We start from the raw sequence: 15,309 nt of genomic DNA, 5'->3' as shown, positions 1-15,309 counted from the left end.
CTTGAGTAAAAGTTCAGGAACATGTGAACTAGGGGATCATATATTGCTGAGATATGGACAGCACTGGATACAGCAAAGGGACACTAATGCTTTTCTTGTAAACACTGCATATATATGGGTTTAAATATAAATCTTTTTGTTTTCGCCTAGATTGTAAAAATGTCAAGGATTGAAGGCAGTGACAACCCCCTGGAGTTGATCTACTTTGTGGAGGGTCAGAATGGAGAGAGGCTAAATGCTGTCAGTGCTTCCAGCCTTATAAACCGGATTGACCTCCAGAGAGCTGCCATCGTCCTGGGCTATCGAGTACAAGGCACACTGGCTCAGCGTAAGCTCTTCAATTCTGTGCAGAATGAATTGGGATCCAGTACAGGTCAAGATTGCGCTTATTTTTGGATTTGAATTGGATGCCACAAGGATATCTTTGACTAGTGCATGCTATTAAAGAAAGCTTGAATTACGCAACAGAACCGTGGTTAGAGGGCATTACTGCCTGGAAGTTGACCATGTTGGGAAGATAGGCGTCCGAGCCACAAGCGCTAACAGGCGTTTATTGCAAATAGAAGTAAACACAGCCGGTATTGCTATTTTAAATGTTTAACTTACGGATTAATTTACCTTTATCAATGCTTTGCTTTTCATCTGCTGCATTTTTTTCCAAAGCTAGACATTCTATCTAAATGTTTGTTGATTATAATGGAGCTTCCTGAGTATTCTAATGAATACATTAATAATACAAATGAGATGATCAACTTTGGCTTTCTGAAAAAGAGTGCAATAATGAAACTACATTTAATCAAATAAGATTTTACTGAATTAATACCATCCATCAATAATATAGTGCTCCCTCGTTATAAGGCAACCCTTTATACTGGTTATAAAGAACAGTTTATAAGGTGGTATGGTCAAAGCTCCCATTCCACTAGCACTTGTGTTCTTGTTATAAGGTGGAACACAAATAGCACAGTCTCTTAACAATGTCTGCTGGCTACAGCATTATAACGTGGCACACAGTGTTTGAAGCAGGGATATTGCTGGTATAGATTAGTGGGGTAAAAAAAAGTATTATCATTAGAAGTCTGTCTGTCGTATGTATGTATCACACTTTTTTAAATCTACAGTAGATACATTATGCACACAATAGATGCACTATGATGGACCTAGTTTAGTAACAAGATAACTAATAGTAGAGGCATCATGCAATATTTGTTCATGCTGCAGGTTCTACAGAATAGGCAGAGAAGTGTCTGTGATAAGTGTGACAAATCTTTATAATGTAAGATGCTGTTAATACTAACAAATGATTGACCTGGGTTACTATGACAATGCACAACTGAAGTGGCTTAACGAGACCAGTAGCTGCTGAAGATTAAAATAACACTATGACTAAGGCTCTATGATTTGATTTAAAGGGTACATCAGCACTACATGAAAGATAAAACATAAACTATCCCACCTTGCTGTTCCGAATGTATTTGGTCATTGTATAATAATCTGTATGCGCCCAAACAACTGCATAATGCCACACTGCTATGTCCAAAATTGCTGTTCTCGAGCATCTCTTCTGAGCCAAAAAACATGACTTCCGCACGTACCCTCGCATGTGTTCTGAAACGTACTGTATGTATGTGTTAAATCATTTCCCATTGAGAGACCGGGATACAGTGGTTGTATGTACTGTACATACGTTGGTCGCAACATTTTTGCAAATATCTGTCTTATCCAATCATGATGAAACTAGATAAGGATATCCCTTAGTACCAGATATTTATACCATCAGAATATGAGGGTATATTTAGATACCTGTCCTTCTGTCTGCTCCCGAGTCAGCGTAGGGGTGGTAGCGGTGAGCTGAGCCTAAAAAAATAATTGGATATGCCAAATTGGGAGAAAATAATAAAATAACTGGCGATTACTAAATTAAAAAAAAAAAAAAAAAAAAAAAAAAAAAGCACATCACTGGCCTTTTGTTGTTTGAGGTATGAAACGCATGGATTATGAAGCTGGGGTCTCGTACATGGGATTGTTCATTGTTTTCTTTTCTCATCCTCTCCCCTCCTCACTCCCAGCAGCTGTGGAGAAGATCAGTGCTCCTTCGTCTGAGACCCAGAACAACAACCTGTGGATCATCGTGGGGGTGGTGGTGCCGGTGATAGTGGTCGTCATTATAATCATCATTCTCTACTGGAAGCTCTGCAGGACTGACAAGCTGGAGTTCCAGCCAGACACCATGAGCAACGTCCAGCAGAGACAGAAGGTAGGCTTGCTGGATTTGCCTTCACTTACCATGGATTACGGTTTTTGTGAATGTGAATAAACAAAATTGCTTATTTTCAAGCATAGCTAATATGAGGAACAACCTTGGGAAATGTTTTGTATTTATAAAATCAACAGGCGCAGACTGGAGTGAAAATATAACCCAGGTATTGTTAATAACATAACTGCTTTTCATGGATTCATTTTTTATATGTATTTTTTGGTGATGAGATTTTTTAAACCAATATAGGTTGGACAAAAATTAGAAACGTCTGCTAACTGTTGGACGGGCTTTTGTGTAAATGACTGATACCCAAACAAATTGTATGTATTGTGTAATATATAGAAAGCTGCATCTCCCTATTGCAAAGCAGTTTTAGTCCCAATGGGGTAAAACATCAGGCAAATCTGTCAGACTGTTATAAAGGGCTGATAGGATTAGGCTGTGAGGATATGGGAGGGTTTAAAAATTCAGTATGATGCAACAGCAAAAATTGAAATCTGCATTTGTGACTTGAAATTGCATCTCTAAATATGGTGTTCAGATTTAATATGGACTGTCTGGGCTTGCTGTATAGCCATGTAGAAATACAGCAGGATTATATTTATCCCTTAGGCAAACCAGCTGAGCACAAACAACTGATAAAACTGCAGATCACCTTAATGCTCTAGCCTTCCCCAGCGTAATTTAGAAAGACATTTTAACAACACTTCTGTTTTCTTCATAGATTAACTGATTAAAGGTTTTAAATACAACCCTTTAAGTCACGCTGGTATTTTTTAAAAGATGCAGTGCAGATTAGTTTAGTTCTTTATACTTTATAATTTATTTTTCAGGTTACGACAGTTCCACACAACCAATCAATCTTTATTATGATTTGTCATTTTGAATTTGACAGGTTTCTCTTTAGTGAAACTATATATATATATATATATATATATATATATATATAGTAAAATCATAGCAACATGTATTAAAGCAGATACACCAAAACCAACCCAATAAAAGGAAGCCATTGAGTCAACACCAGTTCAATGACCACTGAGCCAATACTTTTTAAATTAAGACATTCATTTTAAACATGGTGTCCTGTTTTATTACGGTACAGTACTTCTGTGCTACCTACGAATGGTACAATTGAAATGTCAGTTAAACAGGAATAAACATGTTTTTAGTGTGGGGCCCAAATGTCATATTTCAGTAATTGAAATAACACTGAATGGTAGTAAAAATCCTAAAATGGGGATAGTTAAAAAAACAGTATATTTGGTAAAATGTGACACCACACAAAAATAACCTTTTATTTCTAACGTACTGTATTTGTCCTTTCTATACAATGCCATATTAAACATGGCAATTACCGATGCTTTAAAATATGCTCTATATCTTTTCTTACTGATCTTCCTGTTCCTGAGTAGTGATGTTCACAATGGGGTCTGAACAAAACTTGACTGTACACCTGATAGGGACACCAATTTTGTCACTATTCACTTTATAGCTCCAGGCCCCCAGTGTGAAAGGGTTTGATTTCGCTAAGCTGCACCTCGGGCAGCATAATAAAGATGACATCCTGGTCATCCAGGAGCCAGCTCCGCTGCCGATGCCTGTAAAGGAAATGACTCCGTCAGAGAACGGCGACGTCCCCAGCCCCAGATCCAAGACCTCTTCAAAACCCTGCAGAGGAGACCGGCGACGAGGCAGGTGAGTTAGAGAAACTCTACACTGACACGGAATGGAAAGGTGGTAAATACTGGAGAGCAGATGGCATTCACATGTATTGCTCTGTAAAATGTGTTTGTAAGTGGTGTGTTAGTCATAATATTTCTTGTTGCTTATTCTGGTTTAAAATGCACATCCACATAATTTTATGGCCAGATTTAAGAAGCCAAGCAACATTTTTTTTTCTAAATGCAAACTAGTTAGGCACTACTTAAATGTCCCTGGACACCCATGTTTCCGGGACACCTTTAAATCAATAAATAAACAGGATTCTTATGGTATTTTTCATCTTCAATATAAAAAATAAATAATAGCAGACACTTTAAATTCAGGTTAATTCACAACACTGCAGCTACACTGTAGTTACACTTTTGTTACGTTATTTAATGCACTTAAAAACCTAAGTGCACTAGAGTGGCCATTTTGAAAATAGCTTTGAAACAGACTTTAAAGTCATAAGTGTAAAAAGTTGTCAGGATGTTAACAATGAAAAGAAAAATGACAGGTACGTTATTTAAACAGTTGTTGCAACACATATATTGCAGAACCCCGCTACTTAATCTTTAAATAAGGATTCTGGTTTGATTGTTTTCTGATTTTGAAACAGAACTTTCAGATACAAAAGGGAAAAAGTGGCTCAATAACTTAGTAAAACTGCCCCAAAAAGGGTACAACACAACAAAATGCACTCCCTAAAAGGTGTAAATATGTAACTGTTAAGCCAAGACAGTAAAGCTTCTGTCATTTGACAGAATTTCCCCGTCTGATGCTGAGTCTACAGTAAGTGAGCCATCCAGCGGGAGAGAATCTGCTGAAGAGTCCATGAGGGCCTCTGTGACCCAGAGTGAGACCAAACAACAGCGCAAAGTAGCCAAGAATGGTGAGTGACTTTAGATTGAAAACGTGGGCATGGTCTGATACAACTGTACAGCAGATCTTAGTGTATAGGTCAGTTTCATGTGATGCACTGGTAATACAGATTCTGACCCCTGCCTGTGAGATGATGTTAAAAGCTCTGCAAACAATCTTGCCGATTTGCATCCAGCTGCCACCCTATTACATTAGCTTCACTTAAATGCATATTTAGTTTGCCATGCATAATCAGAATAGCATATACACACACATGCGTCGCATCTGGAGGTCTGGTTTTGATGCCTGCTTAAGTCGTAAATGAACACAGCCACAATCAACACCTCTCTGGATTTTAAAACATCTGGCTGCTTACAACACATTTCCCAATGCACAAAATAATAATAATAATGGAACTGTATTCTGGCAAGTATAAATCCCAGTATGTTTGAGTCCGTTAATAAAAATGTTCCTTCGGAAAGGGCTTCATGTATTGTTATTTGTCATTCAAGAAATAATAGGATTGAATAAATTAGACCCAGAGGTATTTCTTTTTTCTTGAATTACTGGCAGTCAAAATCTGATATCAGGAAAAAAAAATTCAACATGTTTTGAAAGCATCATACAAACATGAAATTCCATTGTGGATACTTCATATAAAAATAATAAAAAAAAAAACATTATGTCAGCTATTGAACGGTATGAGGCAATTGATACTAATGTTAAAAAAACAAGAGACCACCCCTTCTTGAAACATAAAAGTCAAACTGGAGAACACTCTGCCCTTAGAGGATATAAGAAATACATCAGTAATAAATAAAACGTAACATTGTATACATCTAGCATGCCATTGTACTTGTTAGGCCATAACCTCTGCAATTTCACTCCTGGCTAACGTATAAATAAATCCAATATTTTCAATTGAGCCATGGCATATTCCCTATTTATAGTATACCGTTCTTAGTTGTTTCTTAAGAGTTTGCATTTCAAATTAATTAACTGAGGGTACTTGCCTTTACAAGGCTAATTGTGTACTTGTTCTCTGTGTAGTGCTCAGGGAATTGAAGATATTTTCAGTTTTCTTGGGATTCCATTTTATGTCTTGACCTTTGTCTCTCTTTTATTTTGGCTGGCAGGGAAGAATAAAGTCGGTAAGCTCATTTCTGGGAAGTAAGACAGTGTTAAACAAAACCATTTATTAAATGGACAGTTCACAAGTGGCAAGTCTTTTTTTGTATTAATATACTGTATTTTCATCAATAAAAATACAGTTTTATATGGTTAACATTTGAACAGCTGTGCTGGTCCACATATAAAGTGCATGTTTTTTGATAATGCCTTTTTAATAGGATCAGCTAAAATAGTGTATATATTTTTATACATATTTTATCTGATCCTATTAAAAGGTACCACTTTGTTAATGCAGTTTTGTGTCATGAAACGGTTCCAGTGTTGTTGGCTACTTTTAAGGTTTCATGATTATTCATACAAACAGACTTTAAATAACTCATGAGTTAATCTTTGCGAATAAGGCTCAGTAAAGTGTATCATAGCATATTGAATAGGACAAAAACAAAATCCAATCTTGTGGTTGGATTTAGGTCACATCATTATCATTAAGTCATGGCAGTACTAATGTGGAAAATGTATCTGCACCTGAAACTAATGTTAAAAATGAAAAGGATGTAGTTAAAATATGATTATCGTAGGCTGTACAGCTCAGACTTGAAGGCTAGTTTAGTTCATACTTATCTAGCTAGTTACTAGATTTTAACAGATCTGTAATTCATTCACGTTTTTATCGTGCAATGACTGTGAGGACTTCCACAAAGCAGATATGCCCTCTAGTGGCAAGCTGGTATATGATCATAGGCATTCATTAAACAGATACACACAACAGATTCAGATAATGCAATGGTTTAACACCATCCGTTTAAGGGTGTTGTCCCTCTTTGCTGTGGCCAAAGTCTCAGAAGGTACAGACTATCTTCTCCATGTTGGTCTGATTTTGTTGCTGATCAGAGAGATTGCTAACCTTTTTAGCAAGAAACCCACTTAAAGGGATGCTTTATATCGGCAGCATTTTCCAAATATCTATTGTTTTTCTCCTGGGGTTTATTAGTTAAGATAACTAACTAGCCATGCTAACTAACTATTACAGCAAAAAATGCTTCAGAAAAGACTCCACCATGCTGATTGTGGGGGTGTGAGGAGGGGAAGCATATTTGTGTTTCGCAGTGCATTAAAGCTGTAAGTAAAGCATTGTGCTCTGCGTAACACTGATATGCTTCCCCACCTCCCTTCCATAGAATTAACCCTGAGCAATAATAGAATCCTAATAAGATATGAAAAGGGTGAGAAATGAAGTAGTATGGAAATGTAGGTGATATAAAATACTATTTTTTTTTTTTAACACATACTGTGCCATCCTGGTTTACAGCTTGTGGAAAGGACAGCACAGTGGCTTTTATGGTCTCTTAGGATTATTATTAGAAATTATTGGTTGACTTAAACAATAGTAAATCTAAGATGAATCAGGTCTGGAGAGTATTTTTTTAACTTTAGTATATATTTTAAAATAAATTATAAAGGATCCTTTATTTTGAACACCATAAAGTTTGTAGAATCAGTGTTGTGACGTTATTAAATCTGTACTGTATTTGCTAACAGAGCTCTGCAGTCCAAGTAATTGCAGTTTTCTCCCCCTTCTCTACTCCAGGACCACCACAAAGCAATGGCACAGAAGAACAGCTGTCCTCTGCTTCTATTTTCGAGCATGTGGACAGGATTTCACGGTCTTCAGAAGCCAGCAAGCGCCTTCCGAACAAGATCCAGCTGATCGCCATGCAGCCCATGCTAGCGCCCCCGATACACAACCCAGTCGTCACGGAAACCTCCAAAATAAATAAAGAGGTGAATGCTTATGTCATCAGAGTTTGTACTTGTGTATGTAAATGGTTCTGCATGATTAAAGCTGTTTTAAACAAAGGAAACTGAATTGGTATATACATAATAAATATTGTATTTAAAGCAATGCTGTTCCAATATATGGGTGAATTCTGTCAAGGAACAGGGGAATGATATTATGATGGTCTGGTAAACAGTCAGTAAACATTCAGCATTCTAGATTCAGAACCAAGCTTAATTTATCCCCCATATGAGTTGCATAGCACCGGTGAAAAGAAATGTGCCTATAGTACAAAATGGGTTTATTTAGATTTTAAAAAGATGCATATAAATAAGACGTATCTGTGGTGCTTGTCCATTCGCCCGCCCGTCCATCCGTATGCATGTTACAGATATATATATTTTTTATTTCTTGTACATTCTTTTGCTGAAGGTCATAGCGATCTACTTTTTTATGATACAGATGGCTCCACTTTAATATAAACACCCTTGGCGGAGGGGAGGGGGGTGTATGCTCCAGACATACTTGTTTACTGCAGTAATTTCTTGCTTTTCTTCAAGATTCAGACGGCACTTAGACATAAGTCAGAGATTGAACACCATCGCAATAAGATCCGACTGAGAGCCAAGAGAAAAGGGCACTATGACTTTCCAGTCATGGATGACATTGGAGTCACCGACACAAAGGAGAGCAAGCGGATCTACGAAAAAGCACAGCTGCAGATTGACAAGATCCTGAACCCTGACAACCACGTCCCCTCTGTGTTTATAGAATCCAAGAAGAGGTAATATAAAACTACACCTTATCATAATACAGTGGAAGGGATTCTGTAATCGTTGTTTTTATCCTGGACTCGGTAGTTGCTTTTATATGTCTGATACAACTTGGTTATAATACCAACTCTATCTTTTGCTGGACATGCTGAAGAGCAATTTGAAAAATGCATACAAAGGTGAGGTCAGAAATTCAAACTACTGCTGCTGGTATCCAGGGAGAAAACAAAGGTTATTTTTTTGTTTTGTTTCTGTTAGGAATCCTCTTTTTCTTCCTTCTGTCTTTTGCCAATTTGCAAACTAAACCAAACAAACTAGGGCCCTTGTTTTTTATTTCAGTCAGGAATGTTGCAATATAATATGTATACTGATATGGTGTGTTAATGTGCAGATATAGGGACCAGATTTCTTCTTATACTTAGACCCCTGTACATCTTGGTAAAAGCTTAGCAAAGCGTAGTAAAGCAAATTAAAATTATGAAGCATAGCAAGCATGATAAGTCATAGAGAACTGACCATGGTAAAGCTTGGTAAATTCATACTCCTTTTCGTTTATACCGTACATACATTCAACTGTCCATACTTAATTATTATATTCCAATGCTGGATGGACAGCTACAATTTTTAGTCAGATTCTGGACTGTTGCTGGAGCAGATGACCAGCCAAGAGTTGGGAAGTGGAATTTTTATTTCCTTTTTACTGGGTATCCAGCAGGTATTTAAAATCCCAGACAAGGCTAACAAACAGTTAACTTTAGAAGTTTGTATCTTGGACCAATTTAGCCACCTCCTCAATCTGCACATGCACCAGAAAACCACCAGCTCTGAATTACTGAAATCACCCTCAAGCTTTGCAAACAAACATTTAGCAGCTACAATCTGTGGTGTTCATATTAACAAGTTAAATTAAAAAAAGACACATTCACAAATAGGTTTGCCACTGTTACTTTATGTTTCCTTAGTTCAAGAGGAAAACGTTCTCCAAAACAGAGAAGGAAGAACCAAATAAATGGCAACCTGATTGACGCAGACAAGGACAGACTCATAACCACAGACAGCGATGGGACCTACAGGAGGCCCCCAGGAGTCAACAACGTGGCTTATGTTGTAAGTTTTTCTCTATAATTCCAAAGCAAGAATTATAACAGTGAATCATAAGGAGGGCAGCATTTTAAACAAAACCTCAGGAAATTATTTCCTTTGAGGATCATCGGAAAGACTGAGCCCATTTACCGAACCGTTCCCCAGAGGGAAGTACAGCGTCACACCCAGCTCTCTAATATAGGCAGGTATTTGAAGGTGCAATCGGCACCCTAATTTTGTATTCGATTATCATGTAGACATTTACCAACGATAATCGGTGCATTGATGTTTTATTTTTCTAAATAAACAAACGTTAGTTATTTTTTTTAACAGAAGATCTAATAACTAAAAACACAGTTGTGCATAACAGTTAAACAAAAAGACACGACTTGCATTCAAATTACAGCACGTACGTTCAAATTACAAAGGACTTACGTTTAACAACTGAAAAGAATATACGTGCGTCCGCATCAGATTAACATTGTAATAATAATAAAAATACTGTATTTTAACAAAAGTAATTTCTGAACTATGGGGGTTCAATACCGTTTACATTTTATGTCCAAAAGCAAAGCATTTGAATTAATCTCACAATGCCTGACTAATGTAACTATCGTTCTAAATTCAGCTTCTTTTTCTATATTGCCATGTAATCCAAACACAGCATGCTTTGAAACAAAAGGTAATTGGTAGGTTTAATAGATAAAAAAAACAAAACCGTGTTGCCTTAATTTTTAAATAATAAAAACGTAAACATTTGCCCTACTTCTGGTTTGTTTTACCCAATGCGTAATGTAGACTTGAAGTGTGTTTCCTAGCAACGCGCTAATCTACCCTACTAGCACTAGATGCAGGGCACACACACTCAAGGTTTTAATGCAGACCGGCAACAGGAGACTTAAAACTGGGTACTAATTCGATGCATCGATTCACCAATAATCGAAGGTCTGTAAAATGTAAGGACAGATGATCAATAATCGATGCATCGATTAATTGTTGCACCCCTAATTTGAAGCCAAAATAATTTACATTAAAAACTTATTAATTTAGAAGATAGGGGGGAAATAAAGTAATGGATGTTTATAGGGGTGCTGAACCCTCATGTCAAGTGAAGCAACCTGATGGCGTGTTTTTTTTTTTCAATTTCTGTCAAAATATTAGTTATGTAAATCACAAGAATTTGGGTATTTTTTCTTGTTCATCTCTGCACCAATAAGTATTGTAGCACAGGCAGACAAAGCAACAAGCAGGGTAAGATAGTGTTCCAGCAAAGTAGGTAGCCAGTCCGAAGAGCAGTCTGCCATTATTGCTGTGCACTGTATTGGTTGTTGCTGTAGCCCTGTATCACAGGTATTATAATTGAATGTATCCAAACAGTGGTATTTCTTAATACTGCTGCTGTTCAAATCAAACAATACCTACTGTTGGAAGTTTTTCTTTTTATGTTGCTACTGAAAAAATACATGTAGAAAGCTTGCTTGCACTTGCATAGAAGTGTTAATTAAAAGATATTCCTTGTCTTTGCTTGACCCCTGCAGTCAGACCCTGACCAGCCTCTGGAGCAGCGAAGCCCCTCCCCTCAGGAGAACGAGGTATTCTCTACCTCCCCCACACACAGCCCCATCCCCCCTCCCCCCTCGTACCTGCCCCCGCAGCCCTCCATCGAGGAGGCCCGGCAGCAGATGCATTCCCTCCTGGATGACGCCTTTGCCCTGGTGGCACCAAACAGCCTCGGAAGCAACGCTGGGATCACGCTGCCCGGGGTCACAGTCGCCAGCAGGGGCACTGGCACTGGCCAGTGGGGCTCACCTAACACACCTGGCCAGGGGCCCAATCCTTTCTCAGCAGTAAGTGGCACAATCTGGCAGTTGTCATTAGCATAACAGTACTCAGTGGTATCTACAATATAGAAAAATGGACCGGGTTCTCAAAGCTGTTATTCCAAATCATTAGCCAGTTGTAAAAGAAAGAAAGAAGAAATAAACAGTTTAATATAAAGCAACAGAAACACGAAACAGTTGTTTACACGCCTCTGCGTTAAATGTCTAAGTTGTTTATTTCTGGTTTGGTAGCTTTATTGGGTGGTAGCTTCAATGATGATTTGAAGTAAAGAGCTTAATATTGCATTCATTATAATCATATTAAATGTACATTTCTGATTATCATCGTTGCCAGAATCTCAACTGAAAAGCTTCAACTCTGCTTGTCAAGTTAAACTGATCAGACCTGCCTTAATATGTATTCATCAGAAGTCTGTTCTATTGGGTTTGTTAAACTGCAAATGGCTGAATATAACACAGCTCCTTGCTCGAAAAACATCTACAGCATTGGCAGAGATATGAACAGAAAGTCTGTCTTTTAAGTCACCAGTCACAATAGAGGATGAAGGTATTAGATTAAAATGAAATTCAGTGTGCACAAAACCTACAGTTACTGCTTTTTATTATCTGTTAAACACACTAACCCTTTTACCAATCCCTTGCTTTATGCAACAAGCAATGTTAAATTACACACAGTATATGACTCTGCACACAGTATGTGACTCAGTGCCTTTAGAGTAAATGGAATCCATGTCAATTTACAATAACGACCTTTACAAGTAAGACAGATGAGATTTCACTGACACTTGATCAGGTCAAGGAACACTGGCTGTACCTCTCAAGAACTTAGCCGTGCGTAAAAAGTAATTTCTGCAGTAACAATGAGACATCCCATGCTGTTCGTTTACATAGGGTAAAACTACGGAGCCCGGGAGGGGACATGAGAGAAAAAATATATATATCTTGTGCACACGTCTTACTGTCTTGTGGACACCAGATGATATCTTGTGCGCACGGTATATTAAGATAGTAAGACGTGCGAGTGAGGTATAGATTCTTTCTCTTATGTCCCCTCCTGGCTGCCATTAAAGTAAGCATTTAAATTTGCTAAAATGAACGGCACAGGAATAAAAAGAGGTTTGCAATATTTGGTTAATTTGCTTTTTGGGGATTTAGGCAGTGGATTTGGTTAAGGTTGAATTGTGCACAGCATTATTTTGTATAATTAAAAATTGCCTGCCAGCTCTTTTTCATAAGCTCATATGTTTTAAACTTGTGTCTGAGAAACAGACTACACTGGTATAGAAACTCCAAGGTATTACAATTCCATTCAGTCTGACCTGTGGCCCTATATAGCCATTTTTGGTAACTTCCTTATGATTAAGACCAAATGCTGCTGCTGTTAATTGAAGCAGAGGAGCTGCACACTTTTAAACATCCCAAACCTAACAAAATGAAGACGAGTGAGTTCATACGAGACAACAGTGATGAGAGGCTTTGTTTTTATTGTGATAAAACACCATCTTCCCCACGTTAACTATATAGAATATAACATGCGATTACAATGCAAGATTAGGCTTGGCTTAGTGTTTGTTAGTTTTATATGTTTGCACTCATTTAACACAATGTATTGTTATTATGATTATTCTATCTCAGCGTTATGCAGAGCTGGGAATGTCTCCTCCATCAGGACTATTACAAAGGTGAGATTTTCTGATTTACCTTCTCCAACATTATTAATATATAAGGTGTCTAATGGAACATTCAGGTAAAAATGCCGGTTGATTTATTTATTTATTTCGGGGCGGGGGTTCTTCCTTAGTGAGGAAGGTCAAATGTGTCTCGGTAAGGTAAGGTTCTAGTGTCGCTGTCAAGTAATCATGTTACTTTATAATAGATAGAGTGCTTTCAATTGAGGGTGATTCTTATTGTGTTTCTGTTATCTGTAACCTTGTTTCCATGGCAACCTGCCCAGGCACTACATTTTTGAGACCTCGAAAGACCTGAACACTGCTCTCTTCTCTAGCTAGTATTCTTAATGCCACTCATCATAGATTCAAGCTGTGAATAGGATCGTGCTTCTGCTGGGGAGTGTCGTATGTTTCTTGCAATATGTGTTGTTGTTGTTGTATTGAAATAATGTATAATATTGTTAACACTGGATATCCTTGTACTATAATATAATGTTCACAAGCCAGAGTACTGTACAAATCAATGTGAAACATGAATGCTATACACCTTTTTTAGTGTTTCCTGTTTACATTACCTAAATCTTTTTTATTAACTGATGCATCATTTATATATTTATATAGTAGTTCAATTCTTATGTTAACTGCCACTAGCACTGCACTCTCACACGTGAACAAATTCTTATATCCACTGGGCTGGTACTTCCCTTTAACAGAGTAATAAAGGAAAATGTATTGAACAAGGCCCCTCATTAGATATTCAAGGTAGATAGCAGGAGAAATGATCTGTGGCTTGTAGTTTATTTTAGTAGACTGGACTACTTCACTTTGTCAACCTGACAGAGTTAAAGTGCATAAAAAAGGGGGATTTTCCAACTACCTCCAGCTTCCTGCAACACTTCAGTAGTTTAAAGATACAGTTGGTTTGATTGGGGTGAAAGATTGCATCACAGCAACAACACAGGAAATAATCAGCATTTTTAATGGACCTTAACGGAAACAGTCTGTTACATTCAACTGTTACAGTACTTTGGTATCAGTTAATACCGTGTGGATCATCCTTTAGGCACTCTGTTATGTTGAAGGAACACTGCTGGGCCGGGGCAAACAACTTCTAATTCAGAGTCAGATAGTTGAGGTTATAGTTGACAGGTCACTTATTTGAGGCAGCATGTATTTAAAAATAAATGCTATTTATTAATGTTCTAAAACGGATTCTGCGTGCCTTGTCAACCCAGCTTAACTGTGCGTCAGACAATGACGTTGAAGACATCACGTGATGTGTGATTAGTTTACTACCATTAAAAACACTTCATTGTCTCTGATAGCAGACAAGGCCTTGGTCCAGGGTATCTGCAGTCGGGAGAGCCAGGTCGGCAGGAGCGGCCAGAGAGCTTGTATTCCAGCAGAGGGGTCTATGGTGAAGACGTTCCTTCGTCTGCACGGCCTCGACCAGTAGGGGGCACTACAGGTACTATTATTTTTTCTTTTGCATTTCTAATGTCAGTCATCCTCTATACCAGTGGTACTCAATTCTGGCCCTCATCTATCCCTGGTATTCCAAGCAGCTCCTACATTAGTTAATGTCCTCTTTGCAGATTAAATTGACTATTTTACAAACCTGCAGGAAGTAAAAACCTGGACTGGACTGGATCTCGAGGGGCAGAATTGAGTACCGCAGCTCTATACCAAATTGTGGTCCTAAATGTATAGATAGTAGTGCTCTAGCCTTGGTTTGTTTAAAAAAAAAATCAGTTTTTCAGTCTCCCCACCCATCCTTGCTGCTACAATGTGCCAATACTTATTTTATTTTTTATTTTCATATACATGTGGTTGTTCCCAAGCAAAATTATTTTACATAAATCTATAAAAAGGTTTTGAGAAGAAAACATGTCTCAAACAGTGGCCAGTTCCAATAGGAAGATCCAATCAAATCCTTAAACACTTCAGCTCATATGCTCGGCGCGATGCGATTTTTCAAGATACTTTCACAGTGGCAGGACCATATACACCTGAAGCGGCACAGACATGATGCGACAGATTTGAAAACTGCCAGATTTATAAAACTATAAAAAAATTGCTGTTGACAAAACTATCAAGACTTGTACATATTCATCATCATGATGTGGAAATTATCATTGTCTTCTCTGATGGTATTTCAACATATGGCAATAAATCTCTCATCTCTGTATCTTTATAATGGCGATGGTCT

The 15,309-nt window shown here is 37.7% G+C and overlaps 1 protein-coding gene across 8 annotated transcripts in view; it reads left to right on the top strand.

Moving 5' to 3' along the window:
• Positions 1-15,309, top strand: part of LOC117419853 (UPF0606 protein KIAA1549-like) — a 74,988-nt gene that overhangs the window by 52,366 nt on the left and 7,313 nt on the right. Inside the window, exons 9-19 of one of the 8 annotated variants that reach the window (XM_058985717.1) lie at positions 151-328; positions 2,073-2,257; positions 3,756-3,958; positions 4,729-4,856; positions 5,962-5,976; positions 7,545-7,738; positions 8,294-8,517; positions 9,469-9,613; positions 11,128-11,436; positions 13,066-13,112; positions 14,429-14,568. In XM_058985717.1, the coding sequence (XP_058841700.1) occupies positions 151-328; positions 2,073-2,257; positions 3,756-3,958; positions 4,729-4,856; positions 5,962-5,976; positions 7,545-7,738; positions 8,294-8,517; positions 9,469-9,613; positions 11,128-11,436; positions 13,066-13,112; positions 14,429-14,568 (1,768 nt within the window). Of the gene's footprint in view, positions 1-150; positions 329-2,069; positions 2,258-3,755; positions 3,959-4,728; positions 4,857-5,961; positions 5,977-7,544; positions 7,739-8,293; positions 8,518-9,468; positions 9,614-11,127; positions 11,437-13,065; positions 13,113-14,425; positions 14,569-15,309 lie in introns of all 8 variants that reach the window. The other 7 variants (XM_058985715.1, XM_058985716.1, XM_058985714.1 and 4 more) reach the window with 7 other exon arrangements.

Source organism: Acipenser ruthenus, chromosome 14, assembly GCF_902713425.1.
Source record: "Acipenser ruthenus chromosome 14, fAciRut3.2 maternal haplotype, whole genome shotgun sequence".
NCBI classification, from domain to species: domain Eukaryota; kingdom Metazoa; phylum Chordata; class Actinopteri; order Acipenseriformes; family Acipenseridae; genus Acipenser; species Acipenser ruthenus.
The sequence above is the reverse complement of the archived record's forward strand: the minus strand, read 5'-3'. Positions and strand labels throughout refer to the sequence as shown.